At 49.6% G+C, this 16,120-nt stretch overlaps 2 protein-coding genes across 2 annotated transcripts in view; both read right to left on the bottom strand.

Annotated features, from left to right (window-relative positions):
• The window catches only part of LOC122370269, a 48,924-nt gene extending 43,037 nt beyond the window's left edge, over positions 1 to 5,887 (bottom strand). The window contains exons 1-10 of the mRNA XM_043345726.1: positions 5,766 to 5,887; positions 5,360 to 5,469; positions 5,047 to 5,156; positions 4,761 to 4,890; positions 4,273 to 4,459; positions 3,812 to 3,947; positions 3,422 to 3,528; positions 3,026 to 3,138; positions 2,699 to 2,842; positions 190 to 448 (exon numbers count right to left, since the gene is read on the bottom strand). Of these exons, the coding sequence (XP_043201661.1) occupies positions 190 to 448; positions 2,699 to 2,842; positions 3,026 to 3,138; positions 3,422 to 3,528; positions 3,812 to 3,947; positions 4,273 to 4,459; positions 4,761 to 4,890; positions 5,047 to 5,156; positions 5,360 to 5,469; positions 5,766 to 5,850 (1,381 nt within the window). The 5' untranslated portion in view covers positions 5,851 to 5,887. The remainder of the gene's footprint in view (positions 1 to 189; positions 449 to 2,698; positions 2,843 to 3,025; positions 3,139 to 3,421; positions 3,529 to 3,811; positions 3,948 to 4,272; positions 4,460 to 4,760; positions 4,891 to 5,046; positions 5,157 to 5,359; positions 5,470 to 5,765) is intronic.
• Positions 5,888 to 9,637: 3,750 nt separating this feature from the next.
• Positions 9,638 to 15,907, bottom strand: LOC122370267 (macrophage mannose receptor 1-like). Its single transcript, XM_043345723.1, has 8 exons — positions 15,883 to 15,907; positions 15,544 to 15,698; positions 14,037 to 14,109; positions 13,367 to 13,558; positions 11,203 to 11,411; positions 10,707 to 10,896; positions 10,033 to 10,250; positions 9,638 to 9,826 (listed from the first exon to the last, which is right to left on the bottom strand). Exons 1-8 carry the CDS (start codon positions 15,905 to 15,907, stop codon positions 9,638 to 9,640), a joined length of 1,251 nt encoding a protein of 416 aa, XP_043201658.1.
• Positions 15,908 to 16,120: the final 213 nt, after the last annotated feature.

The raw sequence follows: 16,120 nt of genomic DNA, 5'->3' as shown, positions 1-16,120 counted from the left end.
AAAGGACTCGTGATTAAGTATAACCAGAGCAGTTTTTATTGCTTACTTTCACTAAAAAAAAATTCGACCATTTCCGTTACTCTTTACGTGTCAATTAGTTGACGTAGAAAATGCGCGATCGTTTCCGTTCAATAACAATATGCACGAATAAATTAGAAGCATTCTTATCGGAACTTCTCTCTCGCTCACCATCCTGCTCCTGGCCCGGGCGGGCGGGTCTCCAGCCGATGACCGCGCCGTCACTCTCATATCCGATCACGTCGCCGGGCTGCAGCCAGGTGGCCGTCTCCAGACTGGTGTCCACCAGCAGTTTGCCGTAGCCGACAGCGGCCACCTGCTCTGTGACCGAGTACACGGCGCTGTAGCCGGGCCGGCCGCCCGGCACAGACGTGCTGTTGCCGTCGGAAGAGACGGTCGGAGAGGCAGTAGGTCCGGTGGTACACAGCGACTGTAGGAGGAGAGGGATAGGGGTCAGTAGACCTGCGGTCACCGCTGCTGTTTAGGCGAGGATGGCATGGGCAATTTCATCAATCCATGCATCCATTCATTCATCCCCTTCATGCACTTTTAATCAATTTTATCTTTGGTTGATATCATCTGGCAAAATTACAGCAAGCAGTATCTGCCACAGATACACTTACATGGACTTCCATACACTTGCAGGATCGTTTTAACCCATTAGCGCTCGGCGGATCAAAAATGGACGGTGTCTTTGAAAGGTGCCACGGTTGACTGGTTTCGTCGGAGGGGTCTGTCAATCCCTGGTGATTGATGAGAAAGGTTACCTGTAGATGGTTTTCTGGGTACTGAGGACCACAATCCCTAGAACTTTATTTGGTGGGGTCCTAAAGTTAGCGATTTCTCGATATTACGACACGAATGCAGTGAAACGGCTGAATTTCGGTCATTAATCGAAGTAATGAGACAGCAAGCTTATATTATACAGAGGAAGGTCCACTTTTGCTAAATCCGTTGGCGATAACAGGCTCACTACGCCCCGGCGGTGCGTGGCGCGCGCGAAATTTTGAGCGACCAATTTGGACTCACCGGTCCTGTGGTCAGGCCCGCGCACAGCTGGTGGCGGGCGCGGGGATTCCCGGATAGCGGCGGCTACGGGCTAATGACGGGGAGGGTACGCCGGTCAGTTTGTCGCGAGAGGGCAAATAGTGCAATTTTGAGATTGTAGTCTTCCATCTGTGGAACCGAAACAAGCACAAGGCCGCGGAAGCACCGGTATTTGACTCTACAGGAAGCCGTAGATATGGTGATGAACAATCTCGATTCTGTCCATGGTGCAGATATCGATGTGGTGAGCATTCCGCCGGACGACAGTGACGAGGATGAGGGCAATGGCGAATGCACCGGTGTCGCCGAGGTGGTAGACGTGCCTGGCGAGGTGGAAGTTCATTTTCAGAGACACCAACTGAAGACGACACCCCTCCGCCGAAGAAAAAACGACGCACGGATCAAAGCGCTCCCACCTGGCGTAAACAACAACCAGAATACACTGGCTGGCAGGCGCCTTCTAACGGATCGAAAGAAGCTCGGGAGAAGATTTCCAGCGAGCTGAGTGGGAGTACGGCTGTGGAGATTTTTGAGAAAATCTTCACACCTGAAGTGTTCCATCCCATCCAGCTGGAAACCCTTCGGTATGCGAGAGATGTAAAAAACGACGCTCTTCTCTCTGTCCGACCATGAGCTGAAGGCGTTCATTGGAATACTGCTTTATTCCGGTTACAAGCCGCTCCCCAGCGAGCGAATATACTGGTCGAAGGACGACGACCTCGCCCGTCCTATCGTCTGGCTAGCGATGACGAGATCGGATTACCTGAAAATCAAGTCTTACCTTCACGTCCAGGACAACAATATACAGCAAGAGGCAAAAGACCGTGGCTTCAAGGCGCGTCCGCTTCTGGATATCATCAACAAGTCATTCCAGCAGTTTGGTATTTTTCAGTCCAAGCTAGCTGTTGACGAGATGATTGTGAGGTACTACGGTCACAACAGCTTGAAGCAGTTCATACGAGAAATGCCGATTCGTTTCGGCTACAAGCTCTGGGCGGTTTGTGGCAGTGACGGATACTGCTACAAATTCGACCTGTACTGTGGAAAGGAAGAGCGTCCTGAGCTGCGTGACCAGCCGCTGGGCACGAGAGTGGTGATGGACATGCTGAGCGTGGTGTCGGATCCTGGTGGTCATGAGGTATTCTTTTTTTTTGACAACCTTTTCACCTCCAGAAGCCTCCTCGCGCAGCTGAAGGACCGCGGAGTACGCGCGACGGGCACAGTGAGGGAAAATAGACTGGACAAATGTCCCGTGACCGAGAGGAAGGAGATGGCAAAGTCACGGCGTGGCAGCTACGAACAGAGGTTCGACAGGACGTCGGAGGTGCTGCTGGTCAGGTGGCACGACAACCGATCGGCGCGGGGCGGGGCGGTTCCCGCACCGGCCGCGGAGGCGGCGCGGCGGCTGGGAGCGGGCGCCCGGTGGCTCATTTTGGGTCGGTATCGTATCTCAAAAAGTTTTTAGAATTTTGGCCTAATTTTTTTCAGGGCTTCTTAATCGCCCGAATTCGACACGAAATCCAAAGAAGCATTATGACTGAATACTTGTTTCTATGCTCGGTCATCCGCCACTGCGGTCATCACTCTGTACTCTTGGTCTGGTTTTGTTCGCGGCGACTGGGTTATTTCTCACCTGCTGGCACTGCCGCATTGGAGCGTAGAGCGGATTAGAGTCCGGGCATGACACGGCGCTGTGGTCCAAATCGTTACAGAGCCCGTCGTCGCAGGTGCCGGTCGAGTGGCAGTACGAGCCGCCAGGACAGGTGGGCCGAAATACCTGACGACGAGCACACACGGCGTCAAGGGTCACGGCGAAGGCATGGCGCCACTGGAGCATCCGTCAGGGCAAGGGCACGGCACACGTTGTCTGGGACGTTACGTCGTGTTTTGGCACTCCGTCTTGATCTATTGCAGCTTGCGCATGTCACATATCGGTTCACAGTAATGAGTTTGGGCTTACCATCAGTTTCAGATTTCCCGCTTTGGTGGCGTAGTACTCAAAGCCGACCAGGACGACGGCATCCGTGACTTTGGCCCAGGGCATAACCACTGTTGTCGCCTCGTAGGTATCTCCTGCAAACCGCATAGAATCAGGTTTTTCTGGCGACATGAAATCAACAGACTCAAGACAGCTGTCGAGACTCGGGATATCAAATCCACGTGGTCCCACAGTTGCCCTCTATTGTGTTGTACCATGACCATGCAGTGCTCTTGCCGGAACGAACGGATCTAACAAACTCAAGTCAACTCAAATAAACGCCTTCTCTTCTCTTCTAACTACCTCTCAGCTTAGATGACAGTTTGTTGAACCAGTCTGAGCATGGTTCCACCCGGGCTTTGGTGGTGGCGTACCCACCTTGCACGCCGCCGACGGCAGCGCCGGAGGACAACGCGTTCACAGCGACACCGGCGTCCTGTGCACTGCTGTGTGCAGAGCTGTCCACCGGATTTCCGTAACGGATTCTGTAAGATAGCAGGCACACCATGAAGTCGCCAGCCACTCGTGCCCTGCTCCTGTTCACTGCTACGTCATTATTCACAAAAGTATGTCGAGTGCCAAGTGCTATCATAATGTGATTGCTAACATGCTACCATAATACCTCTTAGCTCATCATAGAAAAGTTTAAAGTGATGATGACAAAGGCTTGATGACAAAATGAACGTGTGTCCTCTCCTGTTCCATAACTTTCGCGATTGACCTATCACAGCAAATGATTAAAGGCCGATCTGTAGCTGAATGACGTACTCTCTGCGCCTCCGGCTGTGTGTTGTGCCGGTGGCCGCCGTGCCGTGCTGGCCCAGTCTGAACGAAGGGAGGGCCGACTGTAGCTCCTCGGTAGGGTGCTGCGGGGGCGCCAGACCCAGCGCTGACACCACCGGGTCTGTCGCCAAACGGTATCACAACAGTCAGCTCAACAGCTGAACGGCCACAAATGGGCAGCAAAAAACATATGCCTTCTGATCGGTAATAGACAGGTCATAAAAGGGCAGGCGGCGCTTCAATTATTCAGGTATAGTTGGTTCTTCATGCCTAAAAAAAGCAAGAGAGATTGATTCGCTGGACAGCGACTTAATTCGTTGCGTGGCAACAAAACGGTCCTCTGAACTAGCCAGGTTAGTTCAGGTTAGGTTAGGTTAACCGCCAATTCAGCAGGGCAAACCGTACAGTCATCAACATTTGAAATGCTCCTCTGCCCTACAACTCACCCGGAATCGTGTACTCCTTTCCGTCCACGAAGCCCTTGTCCATCTCGAGGGTGAGTTTGAGATGGGCCCCGGTGACGAGCCACAACTGGCAGCTGATCTCGTCTCCGGGCTCGGTGAGATCGGGACAGTCGAACTCGACCTGTCCCACCTCCTCACCCACTGTCACCGTGGTCTGGTGGTACCGCGGCTGGGGGAGGGGTACAGGGAGGGTGTTACTGGCCGCCAGAGTGGTTTGTTAACTTGGTCACTGGTCACCGGCAAAGTGGTTTGACGGTGACGATTTATCGATAATAACCGCAAAACCGAAGACTATAAGATGAACTGTTGAAGATGAAACAATCAAGCCCGCACTGATAAAGATAACGAAAACAGCATTTTGCTAATGTAAATTGGAACTTTTTCGGGAGTTTGGAGCTGAAAGAACAAAATACGTAAAATTGCGCCGTAAAAGTGAGCCGCTACGTTTCTACAGCATGACCGTCTCCCACCTTGGCGACGCCCGGAACGTCTGTGAAGATGGCCGTGACCGTGTATTCTCCTGGCAAGCTGTACTGGTGGGTGATGGCAGTGGCCTCTTCTGAAGGCAGCGTGGCGTCACTGCCGTCGCCCAAATCGTACCTGACGGGAACGGCGAGGGACGGGGTGTTACCGACCACGATAGACTCCAATCAGGATGCCATGCCGGTCCCCAGAAGCGTTACAAGATTTTCCATTGTAAAAATGTTTGTATGTAGAAGGAAATGAAGACGCCGGTTCTCCGCCAGCGATACTCACGAGATGAGGACCTGCTCGCCGACCTCCACGCTGGCAGTGAAGCTGAACAGGGTGTCCACGGGCTGGATGGTGGTCTGTTCCACGGCTATGGAGGCGCCTTGGATCTCCGCCTGCAGAAGGGACCGTCATCTTAGTGTCGGGGAAATTCAGCCACCAAACTAACACATCGGTCGGGGAAAATGGCGAAAGAGGACGTACGTACCTTCAAAATTAACATGCAACCAAGGAACAAATTTTCTGAAATGTTTGGAATCTTGCAGTTCGTTATTTGCCTGTCTGCGGGGGCCGGTGACTGCCTGGGGTGTCTACTGACCTGTCCGCCGGTGCGGTACACCTGCACATACTCGTCGATACCGCCGCAGGTCAGGCTCGGGTCACCGGTGCATGGCTCACTGCAGAAGCTAGCATCCGCCCGCTCAATGCCTGTGGGCGAATAAACCGTGCTAGCTACAGATAGGGAGAGGTCGCGGCAATCGGCTCTGCTCGACCCTATTATGTCGGGATCTGCAACAGTTGCCGATCAGTTGCCGATCAGTTGCCGATCAGTGGCTGCACCTACTCTGTCACCAGTAGCTTCCGATTGCATATACGACAGCTCGCAAAAGTCGGCAACCACTGGCATAGCTGCCGACACTTACTCGGTAATAGTGGTCATGACTAGGAACTGAAGTAACCCTCAGCATTGCTTGGCTCCGGTCTGGTATCACGCGATCACTCACGCAGAACGCTGCTGCAGAAGCAGAACATGCCGTTCTTGAGCCCGGCGTACATGAAGCGCAGTGACTGGCAGCGCGCCGAGCACATGTCTGGGGTCAGCTTGGTCGGCTCGTAGTCGCCCGGGGACACTGCAGACGGCGGGTTCTCGGTTAGCAGAGAAACTACTTCTTAACAAGTAAAAAAGATTTATCTGATAATTATTTCACATTTGTATATAGCTCATCAGGACTAGGCAGGTCGACCCAGTTACATTTCCTTCGCGATTACTTTTTCTAGTGGTCATCGAATGTCACATTAAATCGTCCCTTAAATTCATAGCTCGTACCACACTTATAGGTAGGTACTAAAAGTCAAAAGATATCAAATAGAGAAATTTAGGTCGGACTACGATCGGCAGATTCGATGCTCACCCCGGAAGTCTGGGTCCTCCGGGTAGGGCATGTCCAAGAAGCAGGCGCCGTCGGGGCTCATGGCTGGGATGGCGTCGTTCATCATATCTGAGAGAGGAGACACAGACTGGTCAGAGACGGGGCTCAGAGCCAATTTCTGCTCGGCATGGTCTATAAGTCACACATCAACGGATATTTCCGCGTCCTGTCGCCTTCAAGAATAAGTCTAACTCTAAGGATAAGTCTTTGCCTCAGTGTAAGCACATGACAATATTCGTTCTAATGTTTTCATATTAGGCAGACTTTTGACTGACCTGGCTGCCACTCGCAGATGAACTTGTAAGATGCGGTGCATGCTACGGGGCTGAGCAGCCGGTTTCCTGTCGACTTGGCCAGCACGGCGCAATCCTGGCTCGTGGGCTGTGTGTCCCACACACTCTGCAGCAATCAGAGGGCATTCACAGAGCAATGTGTCTGGTTATGTGAGGTGGGGATGACTCAGTTCAGATTATCGCTTAGGACGATGGGTTAGCCTGCCATCATCAATGGTTACGTAGGCAAAACGGATTTGATAATAAATAATGTCGAATAAATGTACACAATTCAACATGCATAAAGATAAACAGAGGCATATTTGGGTATCATATAACATCTCGTCTTCTCTATCACAGGTTCAGACGTCAGCCAAGCGAACTTTAACCCGCGCGGGGCTGGGGGGGGTAAATTTTACCCCCCCCTCGCGAATTTTTGCGATATCTCAAAAACGGCGGCGCGCAGCGCCGCCAAACTTTCAGTACCTTTTCTTACATCAATTTGACACGTTCCCTGAAAATTTGAGCGAAATCCGTCGGAAAATGTTTGAGAAATTGACGTTTTAGTGACGTCATGTTCGCCATTTTCGCCTCAAAAACGGCAAAAGTTCAAACGCCGCTAACATCTTCATTTTTAAAGGAATCAAGACGTAACAAAAAAGGTTATACGTAATTTTACTTTGTCTATCAAATAGCTATCTCGGTTTTTTGAAAATTTTGGATTTTGACCTAAATTTTTTCAAAAATTTGACTTTTTTGGGAAAATCATTATAAAATCCAAAATTTTGAGTCTATCGAAAAAACCGGAATATATGCCAGAGAAGTGGTCTATGTGCACCTACATACCAACTTTTAGAAGAATCGGTTCAAAAATGTGGGAGTTATTCAAAATTTTATGACGTCACGACACACAAATTTTTTGAAAAATGACTTTTTTGGAAGTTCTAGACTTCGTACGGAAACAAAAATAGCACCATTCGATTCGCCGTGAAAAACTGCATCAGATAGACACCTTTTTAGGCCTTAACAACCAACTTCAAAATTTGACCTCACTTGACCTGACCTTGACCTGACCTCGACCTGAAATTCATCCAGAGGTGGTCCATGTCACTTATTGAGTGTGCCTATTGAATTCTATGAGTAAAATGACCCATAAAACATGTGTCGCATATGCCCTTTTCTATATTTTGTTTTTTGGTGACCTGACCTGACCTGACCTGACCTTGACCTTGACCTCTGAATGATATTGTATGCAACGAATATTGTCTTGGTAGCCTAAGAACACGTTTTGGGCGATCAGTCTCAGTCCATGACTCCATTCTTCGGCAACTACGGTGCAAGGCCGATAGTGTAGAAACTTGCAATTTGTACCCTTGACCTGACCTTGACCTTGACCTTAAACTTAAAATTAAGTACATGTTTTTAGTAGTTCGCGATGAGAGCTTTCGATTGCCGCTTGAATTTTCCAAATCGGACCATTAGTTCGGGAGATAACAGGGGGGGGTAAAATTTACCCCCCCCCCCCCCCCAAAGCCCCGCGCGTTCGGCTGGAGACCCCAGCCCCGCGCGGGTTAAACCAGCAACGATACAGAGGAAAAAACTGTCACTGATAACGCTAAGCGTGACAGTGGTTCAAAAAATTCGAACAGGAGAAAGGATAAAAAAGCAACTTTTGCGAGGATTATGACCGACCCCCACCAAACACGATTTGGCAGCACTGTAAAGACGTCTGCTGGGCGTGAAGTTTTCCCTTCACCATAGGGTTTACACACAAACTGGTCAAAGTTTGAGCCAGGATATACTAGTCTAAAAATGCAAAAAAACGAACAAATTTTGGCATCAATAGATTCAGCATTTCATCGTGTGCCTCAAACCGTCCATCATTTGGCCTCAAAGGAGGTAAAAATTGTTCAAAATCGAAGTTGAAAAGATGCTTTCTGAGCACATAATCTGGTAGCAATCACGTGACCTGCTATAAGCAGCTTATCGATAATTTACAAACATAATTATTAATATGCTGCTTTAAACAACAATAATCATTCATTTTGAGCTTTCAGTACTTTAAATAAGGTCAAAACATCGCAAAACACAAAAGTTTATACAATAGTCACGTGGGTGTCAGGAAATGTCAAAGGTGCGTCAAATTTGTGACTGGGGCTTTACTTTCAAACATCGGATCTACCTGTTTCTTATAGGTATCTTGATTATGACCATCCGACGCAATTGCGTCGGATGGTCATAATCCTCGCAAAAGTTGCGTAACCCGACGCAATTGCGTCGGATGGTCATAATCCTCGCAAAAGTTGCTTTTTTATTATTTTCGTCAGCTTAAGCTGACGAAAATAATGTCTTACAGAATTGGGAGTCGACTGGTCGTAGTTTTGCCAAACACCGGTGTCGGCGTTGAGCTTCAGCCCGACGAACCAGCTGAATGACGGCTTGTCCCACAACTCAATGGATGAGAGCAGAAGCTGCAACAGGACGCGCCACGATCAGCCAGCAATGCATGCGGCACTATCACTCATTAGATTTTGTTGACATAACCTACTACAGCAATGTTCTAATAGAACATCGGGAGAGCAGGATTAGAAGTAAATACATATTACATAATGATTTTGATACGTTCAGCTAATCGTGCTTTGTTGTGAAAATACCAATTTAAGTAGCCACGGATCTTGCTTGATCGGATCTTACTGCCGGCGTTTCTTCACGTCTATCAGTTTATCTATACCCAGTTAGGCCCCCAACTGACACCGTCCCCCCCCCCCCCCCATCCACTCCCGGTCTTACCGCCGTTTCGGCTGAGTCTATGGTCGCCAGGGACGAGGACAGCTTCTGGCACTCGCCGGTGGCCGCCGCGTAGGTAGCCGCGGTAGGAGAGAAGCGGTAACAGCGGCCCTCCAGCTCCAGGAACCCCGACGGGCAGTGGCCGACCGCTGCAGACAACGGACAAAACGTCTCAGGTTCACACCTTTCTCAACAAGCCTATCAGGATTGCCACATCAGAAATGCTATAGTCAACGCACAGAACACAGAACGTCACAGAACACAGAACACAGAACACAGACAGAACAACAACAAAGAACACAGAGCGTCTGGACGGTGTTTTATATGTGCTGAAGACGACACCGCCGGTCAGGCTATACGCCCCGACTCTAATCCCAACACAAGGATTCACCGCACTCTGTACGCACCTGGAGAGTGGACGCACAGGTAGCCGTCGGCGGCGCTGCTCTCGCAGGTTGAGTCGGCCACCACGTTCCTGTCCAGAGAGGTGCATCCCAGAGAGGTGTCGCCGCCCTGACCGGTACCCCACGGCAGCAGGGTTGGAACCAGACCGTCGGACGTCGTGAACTTGTTGTTCTGCCGGCAGACATGTAAGTTTCGCACATGTATAAGCCGAAGGTGATGGCTTATCCATACATTATCCGTCACAAATCGTTGAATAATGGAACGTGTGGGGGATTGGAAAGATCAAAAGATGTTTATTGTGTTCAAAATTATTACCACAAAGCTGTACCCAACTGTGTAACAACTTCAGCAGTAACATCGAAATCTCCTGAGCTCACCTCGCCCAGGTCGGTGACACCGGTCCATAGACGGCTGGCAGTGTTGCCGTGCCAAGTGCGGAAGCTGTTCAGCGTGTCCGTCTCTCGGATCTCTCCGAGCGCGGCACCGAGCGCAGCGCAGCGCGCCTGTGCGCCACTCCGCTCCACCGAGCCCACCATGTGGTAGAAGCAGTCCGACGTCTCTCCGAATGAGACGAACCCGGCCGGGCACAGAGGTCCTAGAGCAGGCATCAAATGTGAGATAGATTACGGGAGGTTAGGGTTTAGTATAATTAAATCGACGGAGTTGCATTGGCGCTTCAACAAGTGATTGGTATGTGGAAGCAAATGACATGCCGGTGGCAGTTTCATGCTGGCGCAATTAAACAACTGTTTAAAATTTGGCACAAATTTCCTTTAGGGTTAAATCAATCGTACCTGAATAAATAATTGGTCCGTGCAGCCCCAACGCAAATAAATAAGTAGAAATGAAAACGACTAGCGGTCAGCATAGATACCTAATATTTTGTAACCATAGTTGCCTATTTCCTGTTGAGGCTGTAGTACGTAATGTCGAAATTGAGAATATTAACGGTGTTAAAAGTGGCCGGGACATGTTCTAAACCCCGGAAACGCAATGATGTGGACGGGTTATTCAGACATAATACGGGGTCTGTCGGTGATTTTTGTCTTACTTGGCTTGTAGAGGCAGATGAAGTGTTTCTGGTCATCGCAGTCGGACGACCCGAGCTGACCGTTGGCAGCCATCTTCACACACGGTCCGGAGGAACTACCGTCGCTTATCGGACCGACGCCCGACGACTCGTCGAAGAACGAGAACAGGGGCGAGCTGTGGTCCGAGACGAACCGGAAGTCGCCCGGGTACTGCGGCAAAGGACGGGACGGGCAGGGAAGAATTTAGATATAATGCTCAACATGAGCTTTGAAGCATAAATAAGATGAACGGAGATTCGTTCTGAATCTCTGAAACCATAAAAATTATAGTTTCGGTTATTTGTACCATTTTTATTCGTTTTGTTTATTTTGAAATAGGCTATCGCACGTTTGCCTGACTGTATTCCTGCACAGGAACAGAAATATTTTGTAGGATTTTTTCTTTGCTTTTTTTGTACGGACAATGCGGCAGCAGAGCTCGCTCTTGGCACCTGCAAGTCTGCACGGCGCGCTCACCTTCTCCTGGAGTCCGATCCAGTGGTCGCCGCTGTTGATCGTCGCCACCAGACTCCGCACGTGCAGCATCAGACCCGGCTCGCGCGGCTCGTACAGCTCCGACGTCAGACTGGCGCACGAGGCGCGTGCCGCCGAGAACGTCGCCGGCGCCATGGAGGCGTACACACAGGCCGAGCCCGAGCGCAGGAAACCGGCCGGGCAGCCGGCGTCTGGCGGCCCCGCCGAACGCATAGGTCAGTGGATGGAGCAGCCCTCGGAGCTTAACGATATCCACCGAAAATAGCTCAGTAGACGGCACCCACTGAACGCAGCTCAGTCGCAGGTGAAAATAACTTCAAAGTAACATTATTTAATGTTCAAATAAAAAAAACAGCTCTTACCAAATATTGTCGACTTTCTATTGAAGTACTTGAATACTTAGAATCCTATAGAAATACTTATAATTACGGAGCGAGCGAAGCGAGCGTAGTCTTTCCTTAGATTAACGGAAATTTCTGAGTATGAGCGGCCGGCCGGCCGGCCGTGGTCACGCTTTTGCGAGGCTTATATCTCAGCAACCACTTGACCGATTTACATGCGGTAATTTTTGTAGGGTAGCTTCATTCCTTCTACCAAGTATTGGACTATTCCCGATGCATGTGGATGACCCCTTATGCACGTGCCACGTGCAAAACGAAGAGGTGTCACTTTTGTTATTGTTGCAATATCTCGGTAACTACTTGGCCGATTGCGCTGAAAGTTGGCATGTAGCTAGGCACCCACTAGGCAATGCATATCCATGTGCCAGAGTTGGGGTGCTGCTGCACGTGCGCACGTGCAGGGGTCGATTCCAGATCTCGAGAACGGCTGGACCGATGGCGCTCAAATTTGGTACATGGTTAGGGACCGGTTAGTATGGTGCAGTGCAAAAGTCAGTTGGGACCCATTTTGCACGTGCGCACGTGCAGGGTGCCGCTTCCAGATCTCGAGAACGGCTGGGCCGATTGTGCTCAAATTTGGCACATCGCTAGAGACCGGTTAGTAGGGTGCCGTGCACAAGTCAGCTGGAGGTACCCCCTCGAAATTTCGCACGTGCAAGGCTCACCCTCTCGCTCGCTCCGTTAGTCGCCCCAAAAGGCGTTATACTGGTGATTACGGAGCGAGCGAAGCGAGCGGAGTCTTTCCTTAGATTAACGGAAATTTCTGAGTATGAGCGGCCGGCCGACCGGCCGGCCGGCCGTGCGGACGCTTTTGCGAGGCTTATATCTCAGCAACCACTTGACCGATTTACACGCGGTAATTTTTGTAGGGTAGCTTCATTCCTTCTACCAAGTATTGGACTATTCCCGATGCACGTGGGTGACCCCTTATGCACGTGCCACGTGCAAAACGAAAAGGTGTCAGTTTTGTAATTGTTGCAATATTTCGGTAACTACTTGGCCGATTGCGCTGAAAGTTGGCATGTAGGTAGGCACCCACTAGGCACTGCATATCCACGTGCCAGAGTTGGGGTGCTGCTGCACGTGCGCACGTGCAGGGGTCGTTTCCAGATCTCGAGAACGGCTGGACCGATGGCGCTCAAATTTGGTACACGGTTAGGGACCAGTTAGTAGGGTGCCGTGCACAACTCAGATGGGACCCATTTTGCACGTGCGCACGTGCAGGGTGCCGCTCCCAGATCTCGAGAACGGCTGGGCCGATTGTGCTCAAATTTGGCACATCGCTAGAGACCGGTTAGTAGGGTGCCGTGCACAAGTCAGTTGGAGGTACCCCCTCGAAATTTCGCACGTGCAAGGCTCACCCTTTCGCTCGCTCCGTTAGTCGCCCCAAAAGACGTTATACTGGTTCCTTATTTTCAAACGGGTAGGTAAGAAAAATAAGGAAGAAAACTGTAAAGCACGTAATTGTACAGCTAATGTAGAAAAACTATCCGGTGTTGAAAACAAGACTAACCTAAACTATGCTATACTTTGATTGTGCTGTGCTATCGAACTTTATAGTCGTGACATTTGTACTTATTGATAATAGTTAAGTGCCCTAGCATACGTTAAGTGCCCCTGATGTAACAAACTACAGTGTCTTATACTTTATTCCGTGTTGTGACTGATGTGTGCCTGGACTGTGACTAAGCTGCGATGCTGGAAGCCTGACTCAGTATACCCTGAGCCGCGCGGGATCACCTTACCTGCCGCCTTGACGCACAGCGCTCGTTTGTTGGTGCTGCACGAGGCTGGAGTGAGGCTCGGCAGCGACAAACAGTCGTAGCCAGACTGTCTCGGTAGCATCGTCGAGTTAGCCCATTCAGAGATAGGTCCGTTAGTGAGCGCGTTAACTCCTGCGAGGGTCGACTTCAGCGGATGCCACTGCATGGGCGCATCTGTGAACAGGCAGGCATAGCGCATGCTGCTGACGAAATCTGACACCTTCAGATCAGATAAGGTGCAACGAAGTAATTGAATGCAGAGCGCAGGTAGGTACACGCCAGGTGAGTTGGCAAATTTTGAGTTAGTGTGTTGGCGTTTTCATATTGAAAAGATTGATGTAAATATTAAATATAGGTTGGTAAATAAAAAGTAGGTGTAGATATTAAGTGGGTAGGTATATAAAAAATGTGTGTGTAAGCTGTTATATTTTGATTCAAAGGTATCAGATAAGTAGGGACTGCATCATCTGTATGGACTGTGCACCAAGAACGACGCAAGGTCGCACGGTGTCTGACGTCCGGAACTCGACCTGAAAGCATGCATGCATCAGGCACAATCAGATGCAATAAACCATGTTTCTTGAGTCTTGACGGACGCACTTTCTTGACGGACGCACTAACTCACGGTAATAGGAATTACACCTATACTCACCTACTGAAGCAGCTTTACCGCCCAGCCAGACTGCTGCGCCGCCCGTGATCTCGGAGAACGCATCCAGCTCAGTCTGTGCACCAATGGGAGAATGGAACCGGAGTCAAAGTTCGCCATACGTTCGAGTATCGCACTTCCGCAATGCTCTAGCTCAGTCTGGGGCCGAAGGGCTGGGGAAGGGAGTCTGATAGACCTCGCCCCCCCCCCCCCCCCCACCCATTGGCTGCTGTGAAAATGGTAATATGTTCGAGGGCTAATGTAGCATAACCACAGTTAGGTACACTACGCAAAAGATATCGAATATCTGACCACGTGATCTGAAACAATAGCTATATGTGTAAAAGAAGATTAAGGTATATAATAAGGAAAACAATGTGTCATTAGGCCTACCTAAGATATCAACATCGCCCTTTCGGTCAGAAAGACAATTCGAATTCTACCCAAAAGCCAATTCTTACTTATGACACTCTGGCGCTATTTGAAAAATATCGGTCGAAATCGCTCTGCAGATAATGTTATAATACATTGGTGATTTAGTGGCATGGCATAGGGGAAGTTGGGGCAATGCCGGGGTCGGGGCAAAGCCGAAATTCGAGATATTTCGAAAACCCTACGACATGGATGCCACCTGTCAGTGATGCTCTGAAGCTTAAGTGACTACCAATTATCGCATGTTTGTTACCAGTCGTCATTCGGAATACTTCGGCTGTGAGGGCGCCAAGAGCGTTTTCAAGGTACGTTTCCTTTGTACTACATGCGTCTTCGAAGCTGCATTTCCTACTCATTATGCTACCGTTTGTCTGGCCAATTCGGTCAAGTAATCTTCAGCACGTCTTTGCATAAGTGTGCTGCCTATTTGAAATTTATGCAGCACGTTGAAAAGTTATGGGCCTGCAAATGAAAGTATGGCTGGCTGGGGTAATGCCGAAAACGTGCAATTACGCGCGTTAAAGCATGCTACGTGAACTTTACCGCTGTAGAATAGCAACGCGTATTTTTAGTCACACAAATTACACTTTTAACCGACACAACGGCCTGTTACCATAATGAATGATTTACCTGGCCTTTTCTTATTATATCACACAATGATAACTTCCAGTGTGCACCAAGCGTCCTCAAGCTCTTAAAACGCGTGTCAACTGTCAGCTTTGACGAATTCTGGATAAAATTTGAGATAAAATAGCAAAACATCAATTTCGGCATTCCCGTAGATGATTTCTCCCATTTTCGGCTTTCCCCGCAGTCCGGGGCAACGCCGAAAAAGTCACTTCTTTGATATTTTTAGTTTGTGCGCTTAACGGTATGCGAATTCATCAAATGCGCCTGGTATGTTTGAAAGGCAAAAGACTGGCCTCTCGAATGATGCCAACAAGAATAGCTTATGTTGTCTACCTTGCGTGCTACGGACGTCAGAAAAAAAGTATTCGGCGTTCCCCCAACTTCCCCTGCATACAAAAATACTTTTGCACATATACCACAGTTTCTGAATCACTGCCTGTGTATTTACCGAGTCTCTTGTGGCCGCCATGTCACCGCTGGCCAGACCGGAGCAGTAGCTCTTTGTGTTTGTGAAGGTGCGACCGCTGGTGTTGTAGGCATAGCAGGTGGAGCCGCGCCGCTGATAGCCGGTCGGACAGAACGGACTGGGAACCAGGCTGCCGGCTGGAACGCAATGAATAGCGGTTACTGACGGCGGAAACTCAGTGAACAACACAATTAGCTGACGGACCACAGTGTGGACTGCAGAGTGCGTGCAGAGCACAGATGCTGACGGGTGAAACACAGTGAACAGTACAGTTACTGACGGTTGAAACGCAGTGCGGAGTGCGGAGCACAGCCACCTTGCCTGGAACAAAACGGTGGTCGGACATGATCGTGAACGTGAGCGTGACCTTTTAATGTTATACCTAATCATTACTACCCTTTCTCACGAGGTCATTTCCTTGATCCTAGGGCAAAATGTTAAGATACCTAAGCTCTTCATGGCAGATTGAAAAGCATATGTAAAAACACTTAACGCATTTTCATTCAACGAGTTTTGATAACAGAAACGCGATGACTGTAAAATTGATAACAAACAACCA

This window comes from Amphibalanus amphitrite, unplaced genomic scaffold (assembly GCF_019059575.1).
Source record: "Amphibalanus amphitrite isolate SeventyFive unplaced genomic scaffold, NRLGWU_Aamphi_draft 001116F_arrow, whole genome shotgun sequence".
Lineage (NCBI taxonomy): Eukaryota > Metazoa > Arthropoda > Thecostraca > Balanomorpha > Balanidae > Amphibalanus > Amphibalanus amphitrite.
The sequence above is the reverse complement of the archived record's forward strand: the minus strand, read 5'-3'. Positions and strand labels throughout refer to the sequence as shown.

Bases quoted from the DNA above. Each gene is read 5' to 3' on its own strand.
- LOC122370267 (XM_043345723.1), bottom strand. From the start codon at position 15,907: ATGTCCGACCACCGTTTTGTTCCAG. The intron at 14,110-15,543 runs GTAAATACACAG...ATTGGTGCACAG, and splicing joins TGGCGGCCACAAGAGACTCG to ACTGAGCTGGATGCGTTCTC. The intron at 11,412-13,366 runs GTAAGGTGATCC...CGGGGCCGCCAG, and splicing joins GCTGTGCGTCAAGGCGGCAG to ACGCCGGCTGCCCGGCCGGT.